Consider the following 21,013-nt stretch of genomic DNA (forward strand, 5'->3'; position numbering starts at 1 on the left):
AGACAAAAATTAATCAAACTTCATATGAAAACTTTACTATGGATCTAATTGGATTAAGAGAAATTTCAAAAATAGTATTTCACTTAATAGCTATGGAATATGCTTTCCTCTCACCAGCTCACTGAATTTTTTCCAAGATACATCAGATTTAGATATTAAAATAGGTCTTAAAACATAAAACTTAATCAAAATAATTTCTTGTGTCTTATAATGGGATAAAACGAAGAAACAATAGTAAGTGAAATTATAGAAATTATACATACATGGAATGTGAACATTGTGCTCTTAAGTTATTAGTGTACCACTGAAGAAATTGGGGATAACTTTAATTCTAGAATAAAATGATAATGAAAAAACAATTTTCAAGAAACTTTGAGATATAGTACTCATATTTAGTAAGTATATACGTGTCTGTACTTAATGAAGTTTTCAGACATAACTCAAATATCAAGGTCTCAGAAAGCCATGAAAAAGACAAATCCAAAATAGTAGATAGGAAAAAATAGTAATATTGGAGCTGATCCTTGGTTGCCTCCCAAAATTGAAGGTAAGTTCCTATTGCTAAGGACAGTACACATTGCAGATACAAGACTCTTAAGGAATCAATCTGGATATGATCCAAAAACTCCACCCATGACTACTCACCTTCATAATACCAGATGGTGCTATGCAAACTGCCAAGGGAAAAAAGCATTCAATACTCTTACCTAGCTATGACGTTGCTGAATTACAATAATGGTCAACAAAGTTATAACAATGACACGTATATCTTGGTAGTAACCAATAGCTGTCTAATTAGACTTAAGGTCCACTCAATAGGAGAGAAATCATGACTGGTACTGTAAATCTAGACAGCTGGTAGCTAGTAAGGTCACAGATCTCAGAGGAGAACCAACTACTGCCATTTTCCTAAACCACTATAAGTCCTAACTGCATTTGAAATACTTAAACACACAGATAACTATAGCTCTTGTTAGTTATTTAGGCGGCGCTCTTACCCGCGAGGAACACGTCCCAAACAAGACCATAGAAGAGTTTTATTAAAGAGGACAGAAATGTGACATGCCTGTGTGAAGCACACATGGGTGAGGAGACAAGGGGGGCTCATGCAAGATGGCACCGGCTTTATAAAGGTTGGGCTGTGCATGCGTACAGGAACTCCTGTGGGTACTCCACGCATGAGCATAGGTTACATGGCTGCGTGCGCGCTTTACGTAACTGCGTAAAGCCACAGAGTCCTGGTTCCACTAGATGTCTGATCCGGAAATGGTTATTTTGAACCGGAAATAATTAGGTGGTCCGCCTGGCAAGCCCAACCATGTGGACATGTTGTAATTTTCTATCATTCCCGACTCATCTGTTCTTAAAAAAAAGGAAAAAAATGTGGATGGGTGGGTATGGGGCGCCGTTTCTCTCAAAGACTGCTTCAGGCTGAATGGTGGACGTTGATTGGTTCTTGGGGGGAGATAGGGAAGCTGCTTCCTGAAGTCCTGGGATGAAGTCCTGCAGCTGTGTCCATCCTTCATGTTGTGGCTGGTCTTGGAATGAAGTTCTGTCATGCCTTGTCCTGCAGCTGTCCATCCTTTATGGTGTGGCTGGGAACCTTCTGTCTGACAAGACACTGGTGACATAAAAAGCTTAGACAAAAGATTTATTATTATTTTATTTTTGGAGTTGACAGTTATCTGAGGTGGATCTGGCCTGTCCGGATGGAGACAAGACACTTATCTGAGGTAGATCTGGTCTGTCTGTCTGAAGACATATTAAAAGTGGCTGTGATATTTTAGTACTCTGCTTGATTTTTTACCTGAGACAAGCCTTATTCGAGGTGGTTTATTTAAGGCACCTGCTTGTTTTGTTAGTTTAGCATTTGGGATATACAGGTGATCAGTTGCTGAGTATTGAACAGTGATAGATTGTTATATCCTTACCGCCTGGATATTTCGATGGTCCCTTTTGCCTCCAGCTCTATGTGGCCCTAGGTGGGAAGGAAAGGGGTGATACCTTATTCCTCTGGAATTGGTGACAAGGCAGTGGATCCTGGTGTCCTCTGGAACTTGAGAGTGCAAGGCCCTGTTTGTTTTACTGTATATGAGGAGAGATTTTTCTGGGATGGAGGTGAGATAAAAGGTTTCAGATGAGACAGGTGGACCCAGTGAGGAAAGCCCTCGAGTTTAGCGGCTGTTGGAGTCACAAGAATTACCTTGAAGGGTCCCTGCCATTTAGGGGAAAGGGATGAAGGGCGCTGGCCTGGAGGAAAGAGAAGAACCTGATCCCCGATGTGGATTGGAGGTGGACAATGATTGTCATACGGCTGAGGTAATGACCAGTCTGCGTAGCTCCATAGGATAGACCTTAGGTGACATAAGAGAGGAGTTAACAGGCTATCTGGAACAGCTGGAGGGTTGGATAAAAGACCTGGTGTTAGAACTGGCCTTCCATATGTTAGTTCAAATGGAGAAAGTGAAAGAGGCTTTTTAGGAAGAGCCCTGAGCCTGAGAAGAGCTAGAGGCAATAATCTTACCCAGTCGAGGTGAAGCTCCTGTGACATCTTAGTAAGAATGGTTTTTAAAGACCGGTTGGTACGTTCCACTTTTCCTGAGGATTGAGGATGGTATGGGATATGAAAACAACCAAGGGATGTTAAGAGCCTTAGCTAGTGTCTGAGAAATCTGAGAGGTGAACTCTGGGCCATTGTTAGACTGAAGAGAAGCAGGAACCCCAAACCAAGGAATAATTTCTCAGAGAAGGAGGTCTGCAACTGTCTGAGCCTGCTTATTAGAAACCAGATATGCCTCCACCCAATTTGAAAATGAGTCCACCATCACGAGGAGATATTTAAATTTCCTGACAGTGGGTATATGGGTAAAATCGAGCTACCAGTCAGTACCTGGAAAGGAACCTCTAGCCTGATGGGTGGGAAAAGGCTGACACCTGTATTTGGTGTTGGGATCTGTTTTTTGGCAGATCTCACAAGAGGCAGTAATAGTTTTTAAAAACTGTAAGTCCTCAGAAGTGGGCTGCAGGTGAGCCTTTATGAATTGGGACAGAGCAAGATTATTAGGATGAAAGAGCTGGTGTAGGTAGGAGAGAATTTGCTTAGTGTCAGGAGTTTCCTTTGAGGGTGTAGGCTGTACTGTATGGATTCCCTGTAGTGGGTGAGGTGAGACTATAGGATTGAGTTATATATTGAAACTGTTTAATAAAGGAAGCAGAATTGGAAGTATAAGAACCCAGCTTAGCTTCTATCTGAGAGAGTTCTGCGAGAGAAAATGGAACATGAACCTTAATCAGTCCATCCACACCAGCCACCTCTCGCAAAGGGAGAACAGTGGACGGGTTTGGATGGCTGGAATCAGGCACTTTAGCAGTTCAAGAGCGTGTAGTAGGCGGAGTGAAAGTTGGAGCCAGAGCAGGGCCTCTGAAAACGGCCGCTGCCGAGGAAGAAGAATCCGGAAGGGGAGCTGAAGGAACAGACACCCTAGGAACAGGGGTGGGAACCAGAGGTCAGATTGGTGGAGGTTCGTTAGCAGGATCTAGAGTCAGAGATTCCGGAGTCAGAGAATCAAGTTTAGGCATAGCTAGGAGCACATGAGCAGGAGAGAAGGAATCCAGAAGAGAAGGCTTAGCACTGAGAAAGAGGAATCCAATGACATAAGGCAACTCTTTCCATTTGCCTGTTCACTGGCAGAAATTAGATAATTCCCGTAAAATATCAGGATCCAAGGAGCCGCTTGGCGGCCATTTTTTATTATTTTCTAAAGCATATTTGGGCCATTTCTTAGTACAGAGACGGATAAGCTTAGGAATCTTTAAGTAAGGCATTAAGGTAAGAGGTTTCAAAGCCTCAAGGAGGCAGCCTAAGGGAGAATTAGGACTGATCGAGTTGGAAGCCTTATTTCCCATGTCTGCAGCAGAGAGGCAAAAATAAAAAATAAAAAAAATAAACGTGACCCAGAGATAAGATGCCGGGCGCCTTATCAGCTGGTCAGCATATAAGCAGGGAGGGGGGGGCGCTGTGTGAGGCAAGGACTCCCTGGGAGCCCTTAACGCCCTCAGCCGTCCCATCGGATGCAAAGAATGTGCCGGCTTCACACAGCCCCAGGACACACCAAATGGTGGTAGTCCTATCGCGAAAAATATCTCAAGCTGCAGACGTGGGAGGTGGCTGGAAATTTGGGCCTGCGATGAGGGCCGACTGTAGCCAGTGAAGGCTGTGGCCGGGGGCTCCCCTGGTTTCAAGAATAACCAGTGAGGCGCCAGATGCTCAAGGGTCATTCTCACGGATTCAGGAAACCATTTATGCTAGCCGAAAAGGGGAAAACTCACCAATCAGTATTGGTGATGAATGCGGATTTGTGCGACCAGGCTAATGGACAGTGATCTGTCACGAACGGAGCAGAGTTCCTGGTGTGTGCAGTGCAGTTTCCTTCCCTGGTTCCCGGGTTTCCAGGCACAGAGCGCCCAGAAGTACCCGTTCCCTCACAGCACTAATGTTAGTTATTTAGGTGGCGCTCTTACCCGCGAGGAACATGTCCCGAACACGACAAGACCACAGAAGAGTTTTTATTAAAGAGGACAGAAATGTGACAGGCCTGTGTGAAGCACACGTAGGTGAGGAGACAAGGGGGCTCATGCAAGATGGCACTGGCTTTATAAAGGTTGAGCCGCACATGCGTACAGGAACTCCTGTGGGTACTCCACGCATGAGCATAGGTTACATGGCTGCGCGTGCGCTTTACGTAACCACATAAAGCCACAGAGTCCCGGTCCCACGATATGTCTGACCCAGAAATGACTATTTTGAACCAGAAATAATTAGGTGGTCCGCTGGGCAAGCCCAACCATGTGGACATGTCGTAATTTTCTATCAGCTCTGCCCTCTCATTAAAGAAGCTTCATTTCACAACAGTTGTATACCATTACAAAAAGCCACAACTTGTCAAAATGCAGAGAACAACTAACTGTGGAATCCCCAGTCCCACTGGATAAATCTACAGTGCAGCCCCTATAGAGGCCCACAAAGGTTTCTAGTGAAATCCTAGCTTGCTTTACCCAGCAGAGCTGCATTAGAGGATTGCTTGACCAAGTACATGGTGGTTACCTGGTGTTTGGAAGGGTGTATGGTATGTATGGTATGCTTTGATCTAGCAAGGGGAGGTCTTTGCTCCACCCATTGGCATTCCTTTAACAAAGCCCTTTAGAAGAGAGAGTAAGGGCTGGTGGATAAGGATCCAGGCCATCCCTAACTAATAAGTGAGAAATATTTAGATAGAAGTATAGAGGGGAGAGAGACAGATAGAAAACACAGGATAGTTAGGGAAAAACTTCTGATGTTTTCACATCAAACTTAAATATTTCCTTAACTTCACAAAACCAGGGTGCATTAATATTAATAAGTTAACATAATTTCTGCAAAGATATATTCAACCTTAATTCTCTCATAACTCCTCCTTTTCTTTATAAAAATTTTTAAAATAAAGCCGGGCAGTGGTGGCACACGCCTTTAATACCAGCACTCAGGAGGCAGAGGCAGGCAGATTTCTGAGTTTGAGGCCAGCCTGGGCTACAGAATGAGTTGCAGGAAAGGCACAAAGCTACACAGAGAGACCCTGTCTCAAAAAAGTTAAACATAATCTCAAAACTAATTAGAAGAAACCCAGACTTACACAATTCCAACAAATCTATATTGAAAAGCAACATTCTCATCCTAACCATTAGCACTTTGAAAATTTAGCAAAACATCCAAAAGCAGTTTCTTAATAAAACTCTTTATACTTTAAAGGAATTTCTTAGTGTACCGATTTGCATTTCCTACTAACAAAACATAACATTAATCCACTCAAATAAGAAAATATTTTTAAATGAAAAAGACTAATGAATATTACTTCTCCCTTTTCTTTAAAAATTTTTTAAAACAAAATCTCAAGCCTAGTTAGAAAACCCAAACTTTTCCATTTAAACAGTTCCATTTGTAAGAAAAAAAGTTCCGTAAGTAATTACATTTTTAAAACAGTTCCAGAAAACAGTTCCTAGGTCATCACCATAAGTAAATTCAAAATTGTCCCATTGCAATGAAATAATTATTGTTCATTTCTTAAGTCCCAAAATTCAAATAATAAATTCTGGTACCAGCCTTCCAAATATGAAGAAATCTATAACAAAGACCTTTTTGTAGTTTTATCTCATTTTTTAAGTTCAAAAAGTTAAAAAAAAAGTAAATTCTGGTATCAGACTTTCTCTTCCAAACATGAAGAGACTTTTACAACCAAAACTTTTTGCAGTTAACAACTTTGGTTTGAACAAGCGTCTCTGCAACTTTCATTCTCAAGTCAAAGACCTTCTTAGTTACAGTAATATTTTAACTGCACCTTTTTTACTGTTAGCTCAGGTTTTTCTGGGTTGCGTTGATTTTTCAATGGGTCTAAGCTGCGGATGCCTTGTGCTGGTTCTGGCGTCCACCATTCTTAGCTTCTTAGCGGCTTCTGGAGCTGATCTCTGTGAGTTCGAGGCCAGCCTGGGCTACCAAGTGAGTCTAGGAAAGGCGCAAAGCTACACAGAGAAACCCTGTCTCGAAAAACAAACAAACAGCTCAGACTGCCTGCTTTGCAGTCTGCTAGGACACTACCTTTTGACTACCTTCTGTGTCTCAGGTCCCTTTACCATATACATTAAGCATAGACTCACAATCAACATTTATACTTTTTCACATACTCTCATTCAACATATCTTGCAAAGCATTTAGACTCACATTCAAACATTTTCACTTCTTTACAAACTCACATGTAATATGTATCTTCTTCTTAGGAGCTAATATTCTTAAAGAAACTCTACAGGACTACCTTAGCAAATATACCTATATATTTACTCCTTATTTCTTATTTAAACTTACATTTACAACTAGCATCTTTCTTATATTCTTATTTGAACTTACATACTTCTTACAAGCTTATATAGGACTACATTAGATATTCTTAAAGCTAACTTTAGCAAACACCTAAAGATTTAACATTATCACTATAACTATTAGAAAGATTCTTTTAACTAGACAGGAAGTACACAAATCATTACTAAAGTTCAGAGCTTATAATCAGCTTTGATAGTTCTTTTGAAAAAAGTATTTCTTTAATGGCTTTCTTAACTCTGGGATTCAGTGACTTCAGTTGCTAAACAGTACTTTATGCATTTCAGATCTTCTACAAAAACTCTATTAAGAGCTATCTCAGTTTACAGCAAACCCAAAAAGAAAGAAAAGAGAAGAAAAACCTTGTAAGGAAGAATCTGTTTCTGAATTGCTTAGCTGGTCATTCCCTAACAGTCAATTTCCCAACAGGAGAGGATAGTGGTCTAAATTGGAGTGGGGATCCAGACCTGCAGCTTTCAGCAGGCCTGAAAACATTGCTGAAACATTTTAAACTCCTCAACAGTCTGGAAGCCTCCTTACACTCCTACTATCCCCAGACTGCAAGCTGGAATCTCAATATTGGGAAAAGTGATTTAGCTGTTTTTCACACTCATAGTTTTTTTATTAGCCCAATATTTCTTAGCAAGATTCAAGAACATAGATATTCTTTCATGAAACATATCCTTCATTAGCTTACTCTGAGGAAGAGCATTTTCATGATTTAGTATTTTCACTTCATTAGCTTTAACCCCTGATGTTATCATTATTAGAAGCTCTGATATTTAGCATTAATTTCTTATAAGGAACTTTCATGTGTGAAGAAACTATTTTTTAAGACAGCTAGATTTTTCTGAAGCTTGTTCCCATCTATAAAGCAGTCATTCCTTTTTGAATGCCTGTTTCCGTATCTCCTTATTAGATTTGCAAAGGAATCATTTATTGCAGTTTGTTTGTTCAAAAGGCAAGGAATTTTTATTTTCCCCTAATTTTCTTCATATGTAAGACAATGTTCAGTGTACATACTGCTTTCCATTGCTTTTTAAAAGGGTTTTTAAGTGGCTTATTGACAAACAGTATTACTGTTTTAAATCATCCCCTGAGAGGCAAGCTTTTTGTCTGATCTTAGTTCTCAAGAGGTAAGATTAAGTTTTCTAGCATTGCTTTGAAAAGAAACTTCATTCTGAGCTGGAAAAAACAGGTTTTGGACAGTATTGCCATCTTCAGCTGAAAAAGTATCTTTCCCAGAATGCATTTCTCTTCATCAGCTCATTGTTATGAGCTAGCTTATGGACTCCATTTCCCATAGTTCTCTTTGGGTCCGTGAGTCAACTTCCGGTTCTCTTTTACTGGGCTTACTTTCAAAATTTTAGCCCAGGAAGTTTGAATTAAACTTTTTGCATTTTCAACTATGGGAGATTTGGAGATTTCTGTTCTCCCAGAGCTGGTCTTAACAGGTGCTTCTCCTTCATCTGACACCGGCCGGATCGGAACAGCACCTGTCTCGTTAGCACGCAGTGAGGCGGGCATTCCTTTTATCAACTTCCCTAGGGGCTTGTGTTTGCTTTAGTCAGTCAGTGAAAAAAAAAGCATTTACAAGAGAGCTTTCCCACAGCTCCTTCAGAGAGTCTTTCACTGATAGATCTTTACCTCATTTTGCTTGTTCCTTCTCCCATAGATGCAGAGCTTCAGATATCTCAGGCTGTGGCTCTGTTCTTCTGCTAGCTGCCTCTGGAGATAGCACCCTTTCCCAGCAAATCTGCCTCAAGCTTTAGCAGTTTTCCCTAGGTCTTGCACTTTCCAGGGAGGAATCTGTCCCTTCTCCATTTCTTCTTCAGACAGTCTTTCTCCCTGACAGTTCCCAGTTTGGTCTCTGTTTATCCCCTCTGCCCCAGAAACAGTTTCTGACACTACAGTGGCAGCTTTCCCTGCTACTGAGGTAGGGGCTTTTTGTCCATTTCTGTTTTCCAGGTCTGGGTGAAGGCTCTATGATGACAGTTAGGGTATTCACCAATCTGATTACCAGTGTAAACCAGCTCAGCTACCCTCTCCACTATTTTGCTAGTAGTCTAAGGTGGGTCATCCTTGTGGATTCCTGGGAACTTCTCTAGCACCAGGTTTCTATCCCCATGATGTCTCCCTCTATCGTGGTATCTCTTTCATTGCTCTCCCACTCCGTCCCTGTTCCAGCTCAATCATCCCATTATCTTACGTTCTCATCCTCCATCCCCTACCCTCTACTGCACCTTCTCACCCCCAGTTTACTCAGGAGGTCTCAGCTATTTCCCCTTCCCAGGGCGATCCATGTGGATCCCTCTTAGGGTCCTCCTTGTTACCTAGCTTCTCTGGAGCTGTGGGTTATAGCCTGATTATCATTTGCTTTACATCTAGTATCCACTTATGAATGAGTACATACCATGTTTGTCTTTGAGTCTGGGTTACCTCACTCAGAATAATATTTTCTATTTCTGTTCATTTGCCTGCAAATTTCATGATGTCATTGTTTTTTACTGCTGAGTAGTACTCCATTGTGTATATGTACCACATTTTCTTTATCCATTTTTTGGTTGAGGGGCATCTAGATTGTTTCCAGGTTGTGACTATTATGAATAATGCTGCTATGAACATAGTTTAGCAAGTGTCCTTGTGGTATGGTTGAGCATTCCTTAGGTATATGCCCAAGAGTGGTATCATTGGGTCTTGAGGTGAATTGATTCTCAATTTTCTGAGAAGTTGCCATACTGATTTGCAAAGTGGCTGTACAAGTTTGCACCCCCACCAACAGTGGAGAAATGTTCCCCTTGCTCCACATCCTCTCCAATGTACACTGTCATCAGTGTTTTTGATCTTAGTCATTCTAGCAGTTATAAGATGGTATCTCAAAGTCATTTTGATTTATATTTCCCTGATGACTAAGCATGTTGAGCAATTTCTTAAATGCCTTTTGGTCATCTAACACCATTCTTTATAGAGCTTAAAAGAACAATATTCAACTTCATATGAAAAAAACAAAATACCCAGGATATCTAAAACAATCCTATATAATAAAATAACTTCTGGAGGTATCACCATCCCTGATTTAAAGTGCTACTCTGGAGCTACAGTAATAAAACCATAATGGTACTGGCATAAAAACAGACAGGTTGATAAAAGGAATTGAACTGAAGACCCAGACATAAATTCACATGCCTATGGATACCTGTTTTTTTTTTTTTTTCAAGAAGCCAGAAGTATACAATGGAAAAAGAAAGCATCTTCAACAAATGGTGCTGGTCTACATGTATCTGTGCATGTAGAAGAATGCAAAAAGATCCATATCTATCACCTTGTACAAAACTCAGGTCCAAGTGGATCAAAGATCTCAATATAAATCCAGATACACTAAACCTGATAGAAGAGCAAGTGGGGAATATCCTTGAGTACATTGGCACTGGAGTCAACTTCCTGAGTAGGAAACCAGGCTTAGTGCAGGCACTAAGATCACCAATTAATAAATGGAATAAAATAAAAGACCAAGATAGAAGGCTATACAACTATGCCCACCTTATTTTTGACAAAGATGCCAAAAATATCCATTGGAGAAAAGACATCTACAACAAATGGTGCTAGAAAACTAGATACCTTCATGTAGAGGAGAGTTCATATCTTCTGCCCTTCACAAAACTCCAAGTCATCACAAGATCTACTGCTCTAAAACTCCTAAAGGAAAAAATATAGAGTACCCAAAGGACTCCATATCCTGCTACAAGAACTACCTTCAGATACATGTTCATTGATGTTTTAATCACAGTAGCCAGGGAATGTAATCAACTTATACATTAGTTACCATTCTATTGTGATAAACATTTATAAAAGAGTCTATTTGGAACTGTAGCCTTATAGTTCCAGAGTGAGTTGGAGGGGAAGAATGAGAGTGGATATGCTCAAAATACATTATATACATGTTTGAAGTTGTCAAAGAATAAATAAATATTAATTTTAAAAAGATCAAGAATACAATACACCTCCTAATAGCTTCAAAAACAAAATATGTATAAATAAACCTAACCAGGAAGGTAAAAGATTTTTGCAATTAAAATTTTAAAACAGTGAAGAAAGAAATGGGAGAAGACACTACAGGAACAACATGGATGTGGAGAAAGGTAGTATTCATTGCTTGTGGGAGTACACACTGGTGCAGCCTCTCTGGCAATCAGTGTGGAAGTTCCCCAAAAAGCTAGAATGATCCAGCTATATCACTCTCAGCCACATGTGAAATGACTCTGTTTACTATAGTGATACCTGCCCATACATAGTCATTGCTGCTTCTATATTCATAATAGCAAGGAAATGGAGAAAGTTTAAATGTCCATCAATGAATGGATAATGAAAATGTGATGTGTTTACACAATGGAATGTTATTCAACAATTAGAAAAATTGACTATGAATTCACATGTGTTCTAGTTTGCTTTCTATTGCTGTGATAAAGACCATGACCAAAAGTGGGGTGTGTGTGTATGAGTGCCTTTCTGTGTGCTTGTGTGTTTAAGTTTCACATCAACTGTCTTCCACATAAGCTTTATCTAAGCTTGTGATAAGTACCTTTCTTTTTCAATATGTTGTGAATTTCTGAATCTTTGAGCAAAGGTGGCAATAGAAACAGAAAAGGGAAAATGAAATTAATCATAGTTGCCGGGTGGTGCACGCCTTTAATCTCAGCACTTGGAAGGCAGAGCCAGGTGGATCTCTGTGAGTTCGAGGCCAGCCTGGTCTACAGAGCGAGATCCTGGACAGGCACCAAAACTACATGGAGGAACCTTGTCTCAAAAAAAAAAGAAAAAAGAAAAAAAGAAGGAAGGAAGGAAGGAAGGAAGGAAGGAAGGAAGGAAGGAAGGAAGGAAGGAAGGAAGGAAGGAAGGAAAGAAAGAAAGAAAGAAAGAAAGAAAGAAAGAAAGAAAGAAAGAAGGAAAGAAAGAAGGAAAGAAAGAAATTGTAGTTGTCATATTTGTTGTAAGTTGAGAGTTGTTATTAACCACCCTTGGCATTGAGTGAAGTTTATAATAGTACAAAGTCAAATAAAAATACAGTTTTCTCTTGGCATAGTATTCTTTGTCAGAGAGGTATGACTTAATAGTAGCAAGCTTGTGGAGGTCCTGAGTTTGATTCTCTGCACTTGAGAAAAATGTGCTTGACATCATCAAGAAAGAAAATGTTAGCCAGGAATGATATTGGCACTCTGTAATCTCAGCACTTGGAAAGATGAGGCAGGAAGATCATTACAATCTGGAGGCGAGCCTCTAGATAGTAAGTTTCAAGCCAACCTATGCTATATAGTGTAACCCTGTCTTTAAAAGAATGTACAAGAAAAGAAAGAAAAATGCCTGTCATTAATCTCAGTACTGAGAAAAGGGCTGGTGGGGTGTTTCTTTTTGCTATTATTAATCCTTTTGTCTCTTGTTCTCTATTGTTTCTGAAGCCATGGGAATAAAGAAGAATTCTCCTGCAGAGGAATACAACTAGCTGTTGATTGGTTTCTAGACAAAGGCCATAAAGATATCACTGTATTTGTACCAGCATGGAGAAAGGAGCAATCCCGCCCTGATGCACCAATTACAGGTACTATTTCAAAATAAAAACAAAAACAAACTTTTCCTCGAAAGTCAAAGATAAAAGGATAGTTTGGAGAGAGGCAGATGGTCTCAATTTAGATAATTGCATTGCTAAGTTAAATATGCTTAAAATATCTTTTAGTAAATGTATTTTTATAAAGTGATCCATTATGAAACCATCCTTGTTTTGTGGTATGCGATAGTTAAATAAAAACTTCCATTTAGAAAACCATAAAGCACATAACTGGAAAAAAGAACGTTGTTTTTATGGAAATGATCTAAGACTCAATAGACTGAGGCAAGAGGATGATGAGTTTGAGGCTAACCTGTGTCAGATAGTGAGTACCAGGGCAGCCTGTTTAACCCATCAGAGATTTCAGACAATAGGGAATAAATCTGGTTATGAATTTGACTGAATTTTTCAAGAAACTAAATGTCACATGATATATGGGCAATCTTATTTTGTATCAAGGAAACAATTGTGAGGTTTACAAATTAGGGGAAACAGAGGACAAAGACAGTAAGAACCACTCTGTACCTGAGGCAAAGAGTTTAGCTTAGGCTTGTTCCCAACTAGTTCTATTATTATTATTATTATTATGATGATGATGATGATAATGATGATGATATTAATGATGATTTTAATTTTTTCATTTTACATACCAACCAGTTTTCCTTCCCTCCCTTCCTCCCGCTCACCCCCACTTCTCCCCCCCCCCCCCCCCTATCCACTCCTCAGAGAGGGTAAAGCCTCCCCTGGGGAATCAACAAAGTCTGGCACATGAAGTTGAGGCAGGCCCAAGCCCCTCTCTACTGCATCAAGGCTGAGCAAGGTGTCAGACTATAGGTAATGGGATCCAGAAAGCCAGTTCATGCACCAGGTATCATTGCCAGGGGCCCCACAAGCAGACCAAGCCAGGCAACTGTCACCCACATTCTGAGGGCCAGGTTCAGTCCTCTGCTGGTTCCCCAGCCATTCATCTACAGCACATTTTTTCATTTTAATTCTCCACAAAATGTTTTCATTTTGTTCTTTTTACATAAGAATAGAAAATAACAATCAATGTGCAATAAGACACTTAATTGGATTATATTTGTCTTTATATTAGTGAAATTCTAAAATGAACTTTTAAATATTTCTTTATGGAACAAAGAGCTCATGAACATAAAGGGGCCTAAATTCTACAAGAATCGTGATGTGTACCCCAGGCTGACAGTGCAGTCACTACATTTCCAGGACACATAGCACATGTTCTGTATAGCACTGAAGAACATACAGATACCAGTCTCCCGATTACTGTCACTTTCTCAAAGTGACAGTGGCCCAGTGGGTGGTGGATGGCTGAGTTCTATGGAGAGCTGTCTAGATCTGCAGAGCAGGCCCAAGCCCCAGTGTGAGAGTAAATCTCAGTACTGTTCAAGACCAGTAAGCAAGTTTTCTCCCCTAAACAATTGGGTCCAAAGTGGCCAGCAAGAGGACTCAGCAGGTAAAGGTACTTTCTGCCAGGTCTGACAATCTGAGTTTAATCCCTGGGAACCAAAGAGTAGAAAAAGAACTAACTCTCGCAAATTGCCCTTTGACCCCTTCACACGTCATGATAGACACAGACACACACACACATAGATAGATAGATGATAGATAGATAGATAGATAGATAGATAGATAGATAGATAGATAATTCTTGGAAAGGAAGAAAGTCACTACTTAAATGCTATAACTTTAGTTTTGTCCTTCTTTCAGTGATGGCTTACTCTCCTGACAGACACAGGCTTTGCTAGTTTTTGAACTTAAACAGTCAAAAAGCTAGGCTAGAGATGAGGATATGGATCAGTGGTAGAGCACTTACCTACCATGATCTTGATTCTGGGTTTCAATCCCAGAACCACAGGGAAAAAAAATCCGATGCTTCAGACACAGGGCAAAACAAGTGTCAAGAGTTCTGGGGTTAGCTGAGTGTGTTGGTACATATCTGGTATTGATGCTCTTGGGACATTGATATAGAAGAATCTAAAGACCCAGGCTAGCCTGGGCTACATAGTAACACTCTTTCTCAGACAAGAAAAGTTAGGTCAAGTGTTAGTTCTTATTCTTCATAATAGTTTTTAAAAATTAAATGTGTCTGAATCTAGCTTTTTTGTTTTGTTTTGTTTTGTTTTGTTTTCATTTTCCTGAAAGAAAAACTAAAGTCTGAAAGAGAAGATGACTTATCTAAGGTCACAATTCTATTTGGTGTCACAGCCAGAAAAGTAGCACACTTGTTCTCCAAGTACGAATACAAGATTTAACTACTACTAACTTTTGTTTTGGTAATATGGGGATAATATGGTTAATTTCCAAAGATGATTTTCTACTTTGTGGTATAAACGTATTTTGATAGATCAAGATATTCTACGTAAACTGGAAAAAGAAAAGATTCTCGTCTTCACACCATCCCGAAGGGTCCAAGGCAGAAGGGTGGTCTGCTATGATGACCGGTTCATAGTCAAATTGGCTTTTGATTCTGATGGCATCATTGTATCCAATGATAACTACCGAGACCTTCAAGTTGAAAAGCCAGAATGGAAGAAGTTTATAGAGGAGCGGTTGCTGATGTATTCTTTTGTGAATGATAAGTGAGTTTCTTTCTAGTAAGCTCTAAACAGTTAAATAAAAATTACTAGTAGAGCCGGGCGGTAGTGGCGCACGCCTTTAATCCCAGCACTCGGGAGGCAGAGGCAGGCAGATCTGTGAGTTCGAGGCCAGCCTGGTCTCCAAAGCGAGTCCCAGGAAAGGCACAAAGCTACACAGTGAAACCCTGTCTCGAAAAACCAAAAAAAAAAAAAAAAAAAATACTAGTAGTAATACATTACATGTCAATAAACATATACTGAACACTTATTGTAGAGCATTGCTCATGCTGGTTGCTACAAAAATAAAAGACTGAATAGGAAGCAGGACTCACCATCAAGGGGCTTAAAGTATATGAGAAGAAAGGTAGAAATAGGGAAGAGAGAAAATTATGACAGGATGTTAAAAGTTGCTTTATCTTGTGAAATGAATTTCACAGAGTAAAGAGGGCTGCTGGGTATGACCTATGAACAGCAGACTATGAATAGATGTATAAAGGTGTGAAAGTGGCTGGTGTACTGGGGCAAACCAACATTCATGGCAGTATGACTGTGTATCCAGTCCATGAGAAATGCACAGGAAAGAATCCTTTCTGTGTGATCAAGTGGAAACAAACGGAAGAACTACTATTTTGACAGAAGACAGATGGGAGGTAGAAAGCACAAGTAGAATGCTATGATTATAGTGCAGGCAAGGGAGAAGGACTCCTAGAAAACGTGGTAGTGACGGAAGGAAACACAGTCATCTCTTGTTGGCTTGCTTTCAGATTTATGCCTCCAGATGATCCTTTAGGACGCCATGGTCCAAGCCTTGAGAATTTCTTAAGAAAGAGACCTGTTGTTCCTGAACATAAAAAGCAACCTTGTCCGTATGGTGAGTACTTCTGGACAGAATTAAGTTCCGAATGAAGGGAAACATACAGATTCTTTGAATACTTTTCCTTTCCAGATTTCTCTTTGAAGCAAGAAATCTTGGCTTGTCCACTTTATGTGAGTGACAGTCTGTGTCTTTATGTACTCTCAGTTAGGAACATAAAGCAACAACTTTGAAACTGCATGAGGGAAAGGTAACTAGAATTTCATGGGAGATTAGTTGTCACTTGTTAACATACCAAGTTGTCGTCACTTGTTAAGATATGCTTTAGATGCCCAAGTCCTGGGTGCTCTTGCTAAGAGTAAGGACAAGCAGAAACTATATTGCCTACAGAAGCAGAAGGGGCAATTCCAAAGCATTGACCCTAAACAAGATCATGTTTCTCAGGCAGGTGACTATACCTTCTGTCAATTAGTTATACCACTTTTCTTCTGATTTGCACCTCAGTTGCCTCCAAATCTCCTTTTCAATTGTATTTCTAAAATACACATTGTTTTTTTAAAGTGTTCTTGTGCTCTTACCACAATCCCTCCCAATACAGTTTGTGAGCCTAACAGTGCAACATGAACTGCTTGGTGTGAGGCTCTTTAGGATGCTGATGTTTGTTTAATCACTTGTTGAAGGGTGTGTTTTTGTTTTTTGTTGTCTGTGATTCATGTTCAAATGAGAGTATTTTCATGTGTGTTGTCTCATTTCATCTTTACAATAATCCTGTAACATAGACATGGTTAGGAACCTTGTCTACCAAAGAGGAAAATGAGGCTTAGCAAACAGTCATTGTCCCGGTCACACAGCCAGTAAAGGACATAGCTGGAACAGAAACATACTTCTCAGTGGCCTCCATACTTGTGCTCTTCGTACTGCATCATTCTGTTTTCCGCTCCTCTAGGCTGCCTCAACAAACAGACTATTCCTAAGGGAAGTTGTCCATCACCAGGAAACTAAGGCTAGTCAACCGCTCAGCTCTTAGCTCTTACACTGCAATTTCCTCCGAAGCTTTCCACTCTCTCCCTCTCCCCTCACAGTATGTGCTGACTCCTTGTCTGTCTCTCATCTTTGTGGAGAGTCTAACCTGAGTGACCAGGATGTTAGGACAATTTCTGGCACAGAGGGTTATACCACTATGAGAGAGAGAGTCTTACCCCAAGGCATTATTTTTCAGGCAAAAAATGCACCTACGGCCACAAGTGCAAATACTATCATCCGGAGCGGGCCAACCAACCCCAGCGTTCGGTGGCTGATGAGCTCCGAATCAGTGCCAAACTGTCCACAGTGAAAATAATGAGCGAAGACACCCTGGCCAAGTGTGGCACAGGGATGTCTACTGCCAAAGGTGAGATAACCTCAGAGGTCAAACGTGTGGCCTCCAAGCGCCAATCAGATCCCAGCATCCGGTCCGTGGCTGCGGAACCTGAAGAGTGGCTGTCCATTGCCCGTAAACCTGAGGCCAGTTCTGTCCCTTCACTTGTGACCGCTTTAAGTGTCCCTACAATCCCTCCCCCCAAAAGCCATGCAGTGGGTGCACTCAACACCCGTTCAGCCAGCAGCCCCGTGCCAGGGTCCTCCCATTTCCCCCATCAAAAGGCCTCTTTGGAGCACATGGTCAGCATGCAATACCCCCCTATCCTGGTTACCAACAGCCATGGCACCCCTATTAACTATACTGAGCAATACCCAAAGTTTGAGACCATGGGGGACCACGACTACTATTCAATGTTAAGCGACTTCTCCAAACTGAGCATCAACAGCATGCATAATCATGAGTACTACATGGCTGAAGCAAACCAGGGGGTTTATGTTCGGAATCCCAGCCTATGCACGGACAGTCACATGAGCCATACCAGGAGTGACAACTATTCCTCTTACAACAACTTGTATTTGGCTGTAGCTGATGCCCATCCGGAAGGCACTTTGAAGCTTCACCGCTCAGCATCTCACAACCATCTTCAGCCATTTTCCCATGGTTACCATGAAGCCTTAGCGAGAGTACAAAGTTACGGTTCAGAAGATTCCAAGCAAGCACCCCACAAGCAGTCAGTCCCTCACTTAGCTGTGCATGCCCAGAACCCAGCAACTGGTGCACACTCTAACTGTCCTGGAGACTACACCATGCCTCCCAATATCCATCCTGTGGGACCCTCCCAGCCAGGCCGTGCTCTGGTGATGACTCGAATGGACAGCATTTCTGACTCCCGCCTCTATGATAGCAACCCCATGAGGCAAAGGCGGCCTCCTCTGTGCAGGGAACAACATGCTAGCTGGGATCCATTGCCCCGTACAGCTGACTCCTATGGATACCACTCCTATCCCTTAGGTAACAGCCTCATGCAACCATGTTATGAACCAGTCATGGTAAGGAGCATGCCTGAAAAAATGGAGCAGCTTTGGAGGAATCCTTGGGTTGGAATGTGCAATGATGCCAGGGAGCATGTGATACCAGAGCACCAATATCAGACGTACAAGAACCTCTGCAACATCTTCCCTTCTAACATTGTTCTTGCAGTGATGGAGAAGAATCCCCACACAGCAGATGCTCAGCAACTGGCAGCCTTGATTGTTGCCAAGCTTAGAGCTGCGCGTTGACATGACATAGGACTTATTCCTTTACATAAATATGAATACTAATACTACACGCTACTATAACTCTAATAAGTAATAATTTGTGTTGTTCTTTTAAAATTACAGAGCGTTTATATCATTTTAGTACATAACAACTCTGTGATGTAGATCTTGGTAACATCTCATTTTATTGAGGGAGAAACTGAAGCTTGATGAGATTAGCTGACCTGTCAAGGTCACACTGCTAGTAAATGACCAAGTCAAGACATAAACTGAAGTTCTCTGGCCCAATGTCCCATGCCCCTTTCCACTGAAGTATGGAGGTAATGGAGGACAAAACCCAGGTTTTTTCTAAATGCAAGAAACCCCAAGGGATTGTATTACCGTTGTTTTCTTTTTTAGTTTTTTGAGACAGGGTCTCTCCTTGTAGCACAGGCTTTCCTGGAACTTGCTATGTCGACCAGGTTGGCCTTTAACTCACAGAGAGCCACCTGTCTCTGCCTGCAGAGTGCTAGGATTGAAGGCGTGTGCCATCACACCCAGCTACCAGTGTTTTTTCTTAGTCACACATTCTTCCATATTATAAAGTATGGACCATCTGGCCTATTTAGAGAGCAAATATATGAGGATCAGACTGTATTGTGAATTAACCTTTTAAGGGTTTTATAATAGATATTTAAAACTAAAAGTAAACACATATTTTATTGCATGGGTATCTAATTATTCAATATCTTTAGCCAAGTATAGGGTCACACTGAAGCTTCTAGAGATATAGTTGAACCCTCCTCTTAGCAATTCTACTGCATGTATGAATTTATATATTTGGTTTGAGATGTGTTTGTATCTCTAGTATCAACTTTTTTATTGTGATAAGACAGTAAGCTCTATACAGTCTATAGTTTACATCTGTATAGATCACAAATACAACTCGATGATTTTGTCACATTTTGTAGTTTCAATTAGATTTAAAAGTGAAATTACATGCCAACATTTAAAGCTTTGCTTTCTTACACACCAGAGTAAAGCAGCTGTATTTCTTTGACATATTTTACTTGCCCACGTTTATTAACCATTCTTGGCTCTCAAGTCTCTTCACCTTAGCAGATTAGGAGTCAGGCGGGAGCTTTCTATAGAGTAGCTACTCTATAAGCACATATTTAACACTTAGTATGTATATGACACACGAGTGCTAAAGAGCTGGACCAGGACCAAGGGACTTCCTACCAGAATCTACTTCCTTTATCCCAGGAGGGATGGCATTAAGTGATAACTACAGAGTTGGAACTTCTGACCAATTCAACATTACAGGACAAAGTGTAGTGAAAGAGTGGATAGCCATGTACAATACTCTCTCCTGTTGTCCACCCTTTAAGCAATAAGATCAGTCATTGGTAGAGCAGATTCCTTTAGGAAACAAAACCAGGGTATTTTCTAGGTGGCAAAAGAGCAGCTTCCAATGGGGCCCACTGAGTGTTAGATCATTCTGAACTGCACTGTTAGAGAGGGTACGACTTTTGGGTCAGGCAGCACCATTTGCACAATTTGAATCTTACTCTGGGTAGAATTCATTTGTCGCTTCATGCCTCTTGAAGAGGCATTTATTGTTTTGTTTTAAGATGCACTAAATGAGCCCTCCTTTCTGAATCCATTGTATATTTCAACATTTTGAACAATGACCAGCTCACAATTTCTGAAGCTGGAACTTACTAACTTCTACAGTCCTTTTTCATGAGAGTTGAGAAGGCCTGGCCTTGGCCTTTTGTTTCTTCATGAGAAGGTGTAATACTGCCTATAAATGTTTCTTACTGTGAAACACTCTGAATGTGAGGCTGTAGTCAGGGTTGTTTCTGGTGGTTTGAATAATGGCTTACATGCTGCTTTCCAGCTTTCCATCTCTGTGAAAGTTGACGACCAGTACATCTTAAACAATGTTCACTTAGCCACAACTTTACATTTATCTCCTCCTACCTGCTAACTGTTCCATTCCCCAGTATACTGGTAAAGTGTGACACTATTTTCTATCAGGCAGGGCCACACAAACTGACACTTGTCACTGCAGTACTTCCTGTCTCACCTTGGACTTCTGGGATCTTCTAAATCGGCCCCTTGACGAAATCAGGGCGTTTGACAATCTCAGATTATTCTGATACCTTTGTACCAATTAGCTCATCTTCCTTCAGTGACACTGCAGTGCCCATTAGCGTCCCAGTTTACAGGGAAGCACAGGATTCGTCTTGTAGGCTGCAATTCATCCGGAATACGTTCATGTTGAAAACGCAAAAGAATTGTAAGCTCCTCCCAATGGGGCCCTCCGGAATTTTTAAGATAGGATATGTATTTTTTTACTTTCTAAGAAAGGATTGCCATTCCTCTCTCCTTATAAAATGTGTATGAACCAAAGCAGCTAAGAGCAATGCCTCAAATAACCAGAAATGACCTTTTGTTGATACAAATTGTATCTCTTTTCTCCTGATTGTATAGAA

The 21,013-nt window shown here is 40.8% G+C and overlaps 1 protein-coding gene across 1 annotated transcript in view; it reads left to right on the forward strand.

Moving 5' to 3' along the window:
- Positions 1–18,966, forward strand: part of Zc3h12b (zinc finger CCCH-type containing 12B) — a 40,127-nt gene extending 21,161 nt beyond the window's left edge. The window contains exons 4-7 of the mRNA XM_036175064.1: positions 12,358–12,497; positions 14,869–15,103; positions 15,865–15,971; positions 17,134–18,966. Of these exons, the coding sequence (XP_036030957.1) occupies positions 12,358–12,497; positions 14,869–15,103; positions 15,865–15,971; positions 17,134–18,554 (1,903 nt within the window). The 3' untranslated portion in view covers positions 18,555–18,966. The remainder of the gene's footprint in view (positions 1–12,357; positions 12,498–14,868; positions 15,104–15,864; positions 15,972–17,133) is intronic.
- Positions 18,967–21,013: the final 2,047 nt, after the last annotated feature.

This window comes from Onychomys torridus, chromosome X (assembly GCF_903995425.1).
Source record: "Onychomys torridus chromosome X, mOncTor1.1, whole genome shotgun sequence".
NCBI classification, from domain to species: domain Eukaryota; kingdom Metazoa; phylum Chordata; class Mammalia; order Rodentia; family Cricetidae; genus Onychomys; species Onychomys torridus.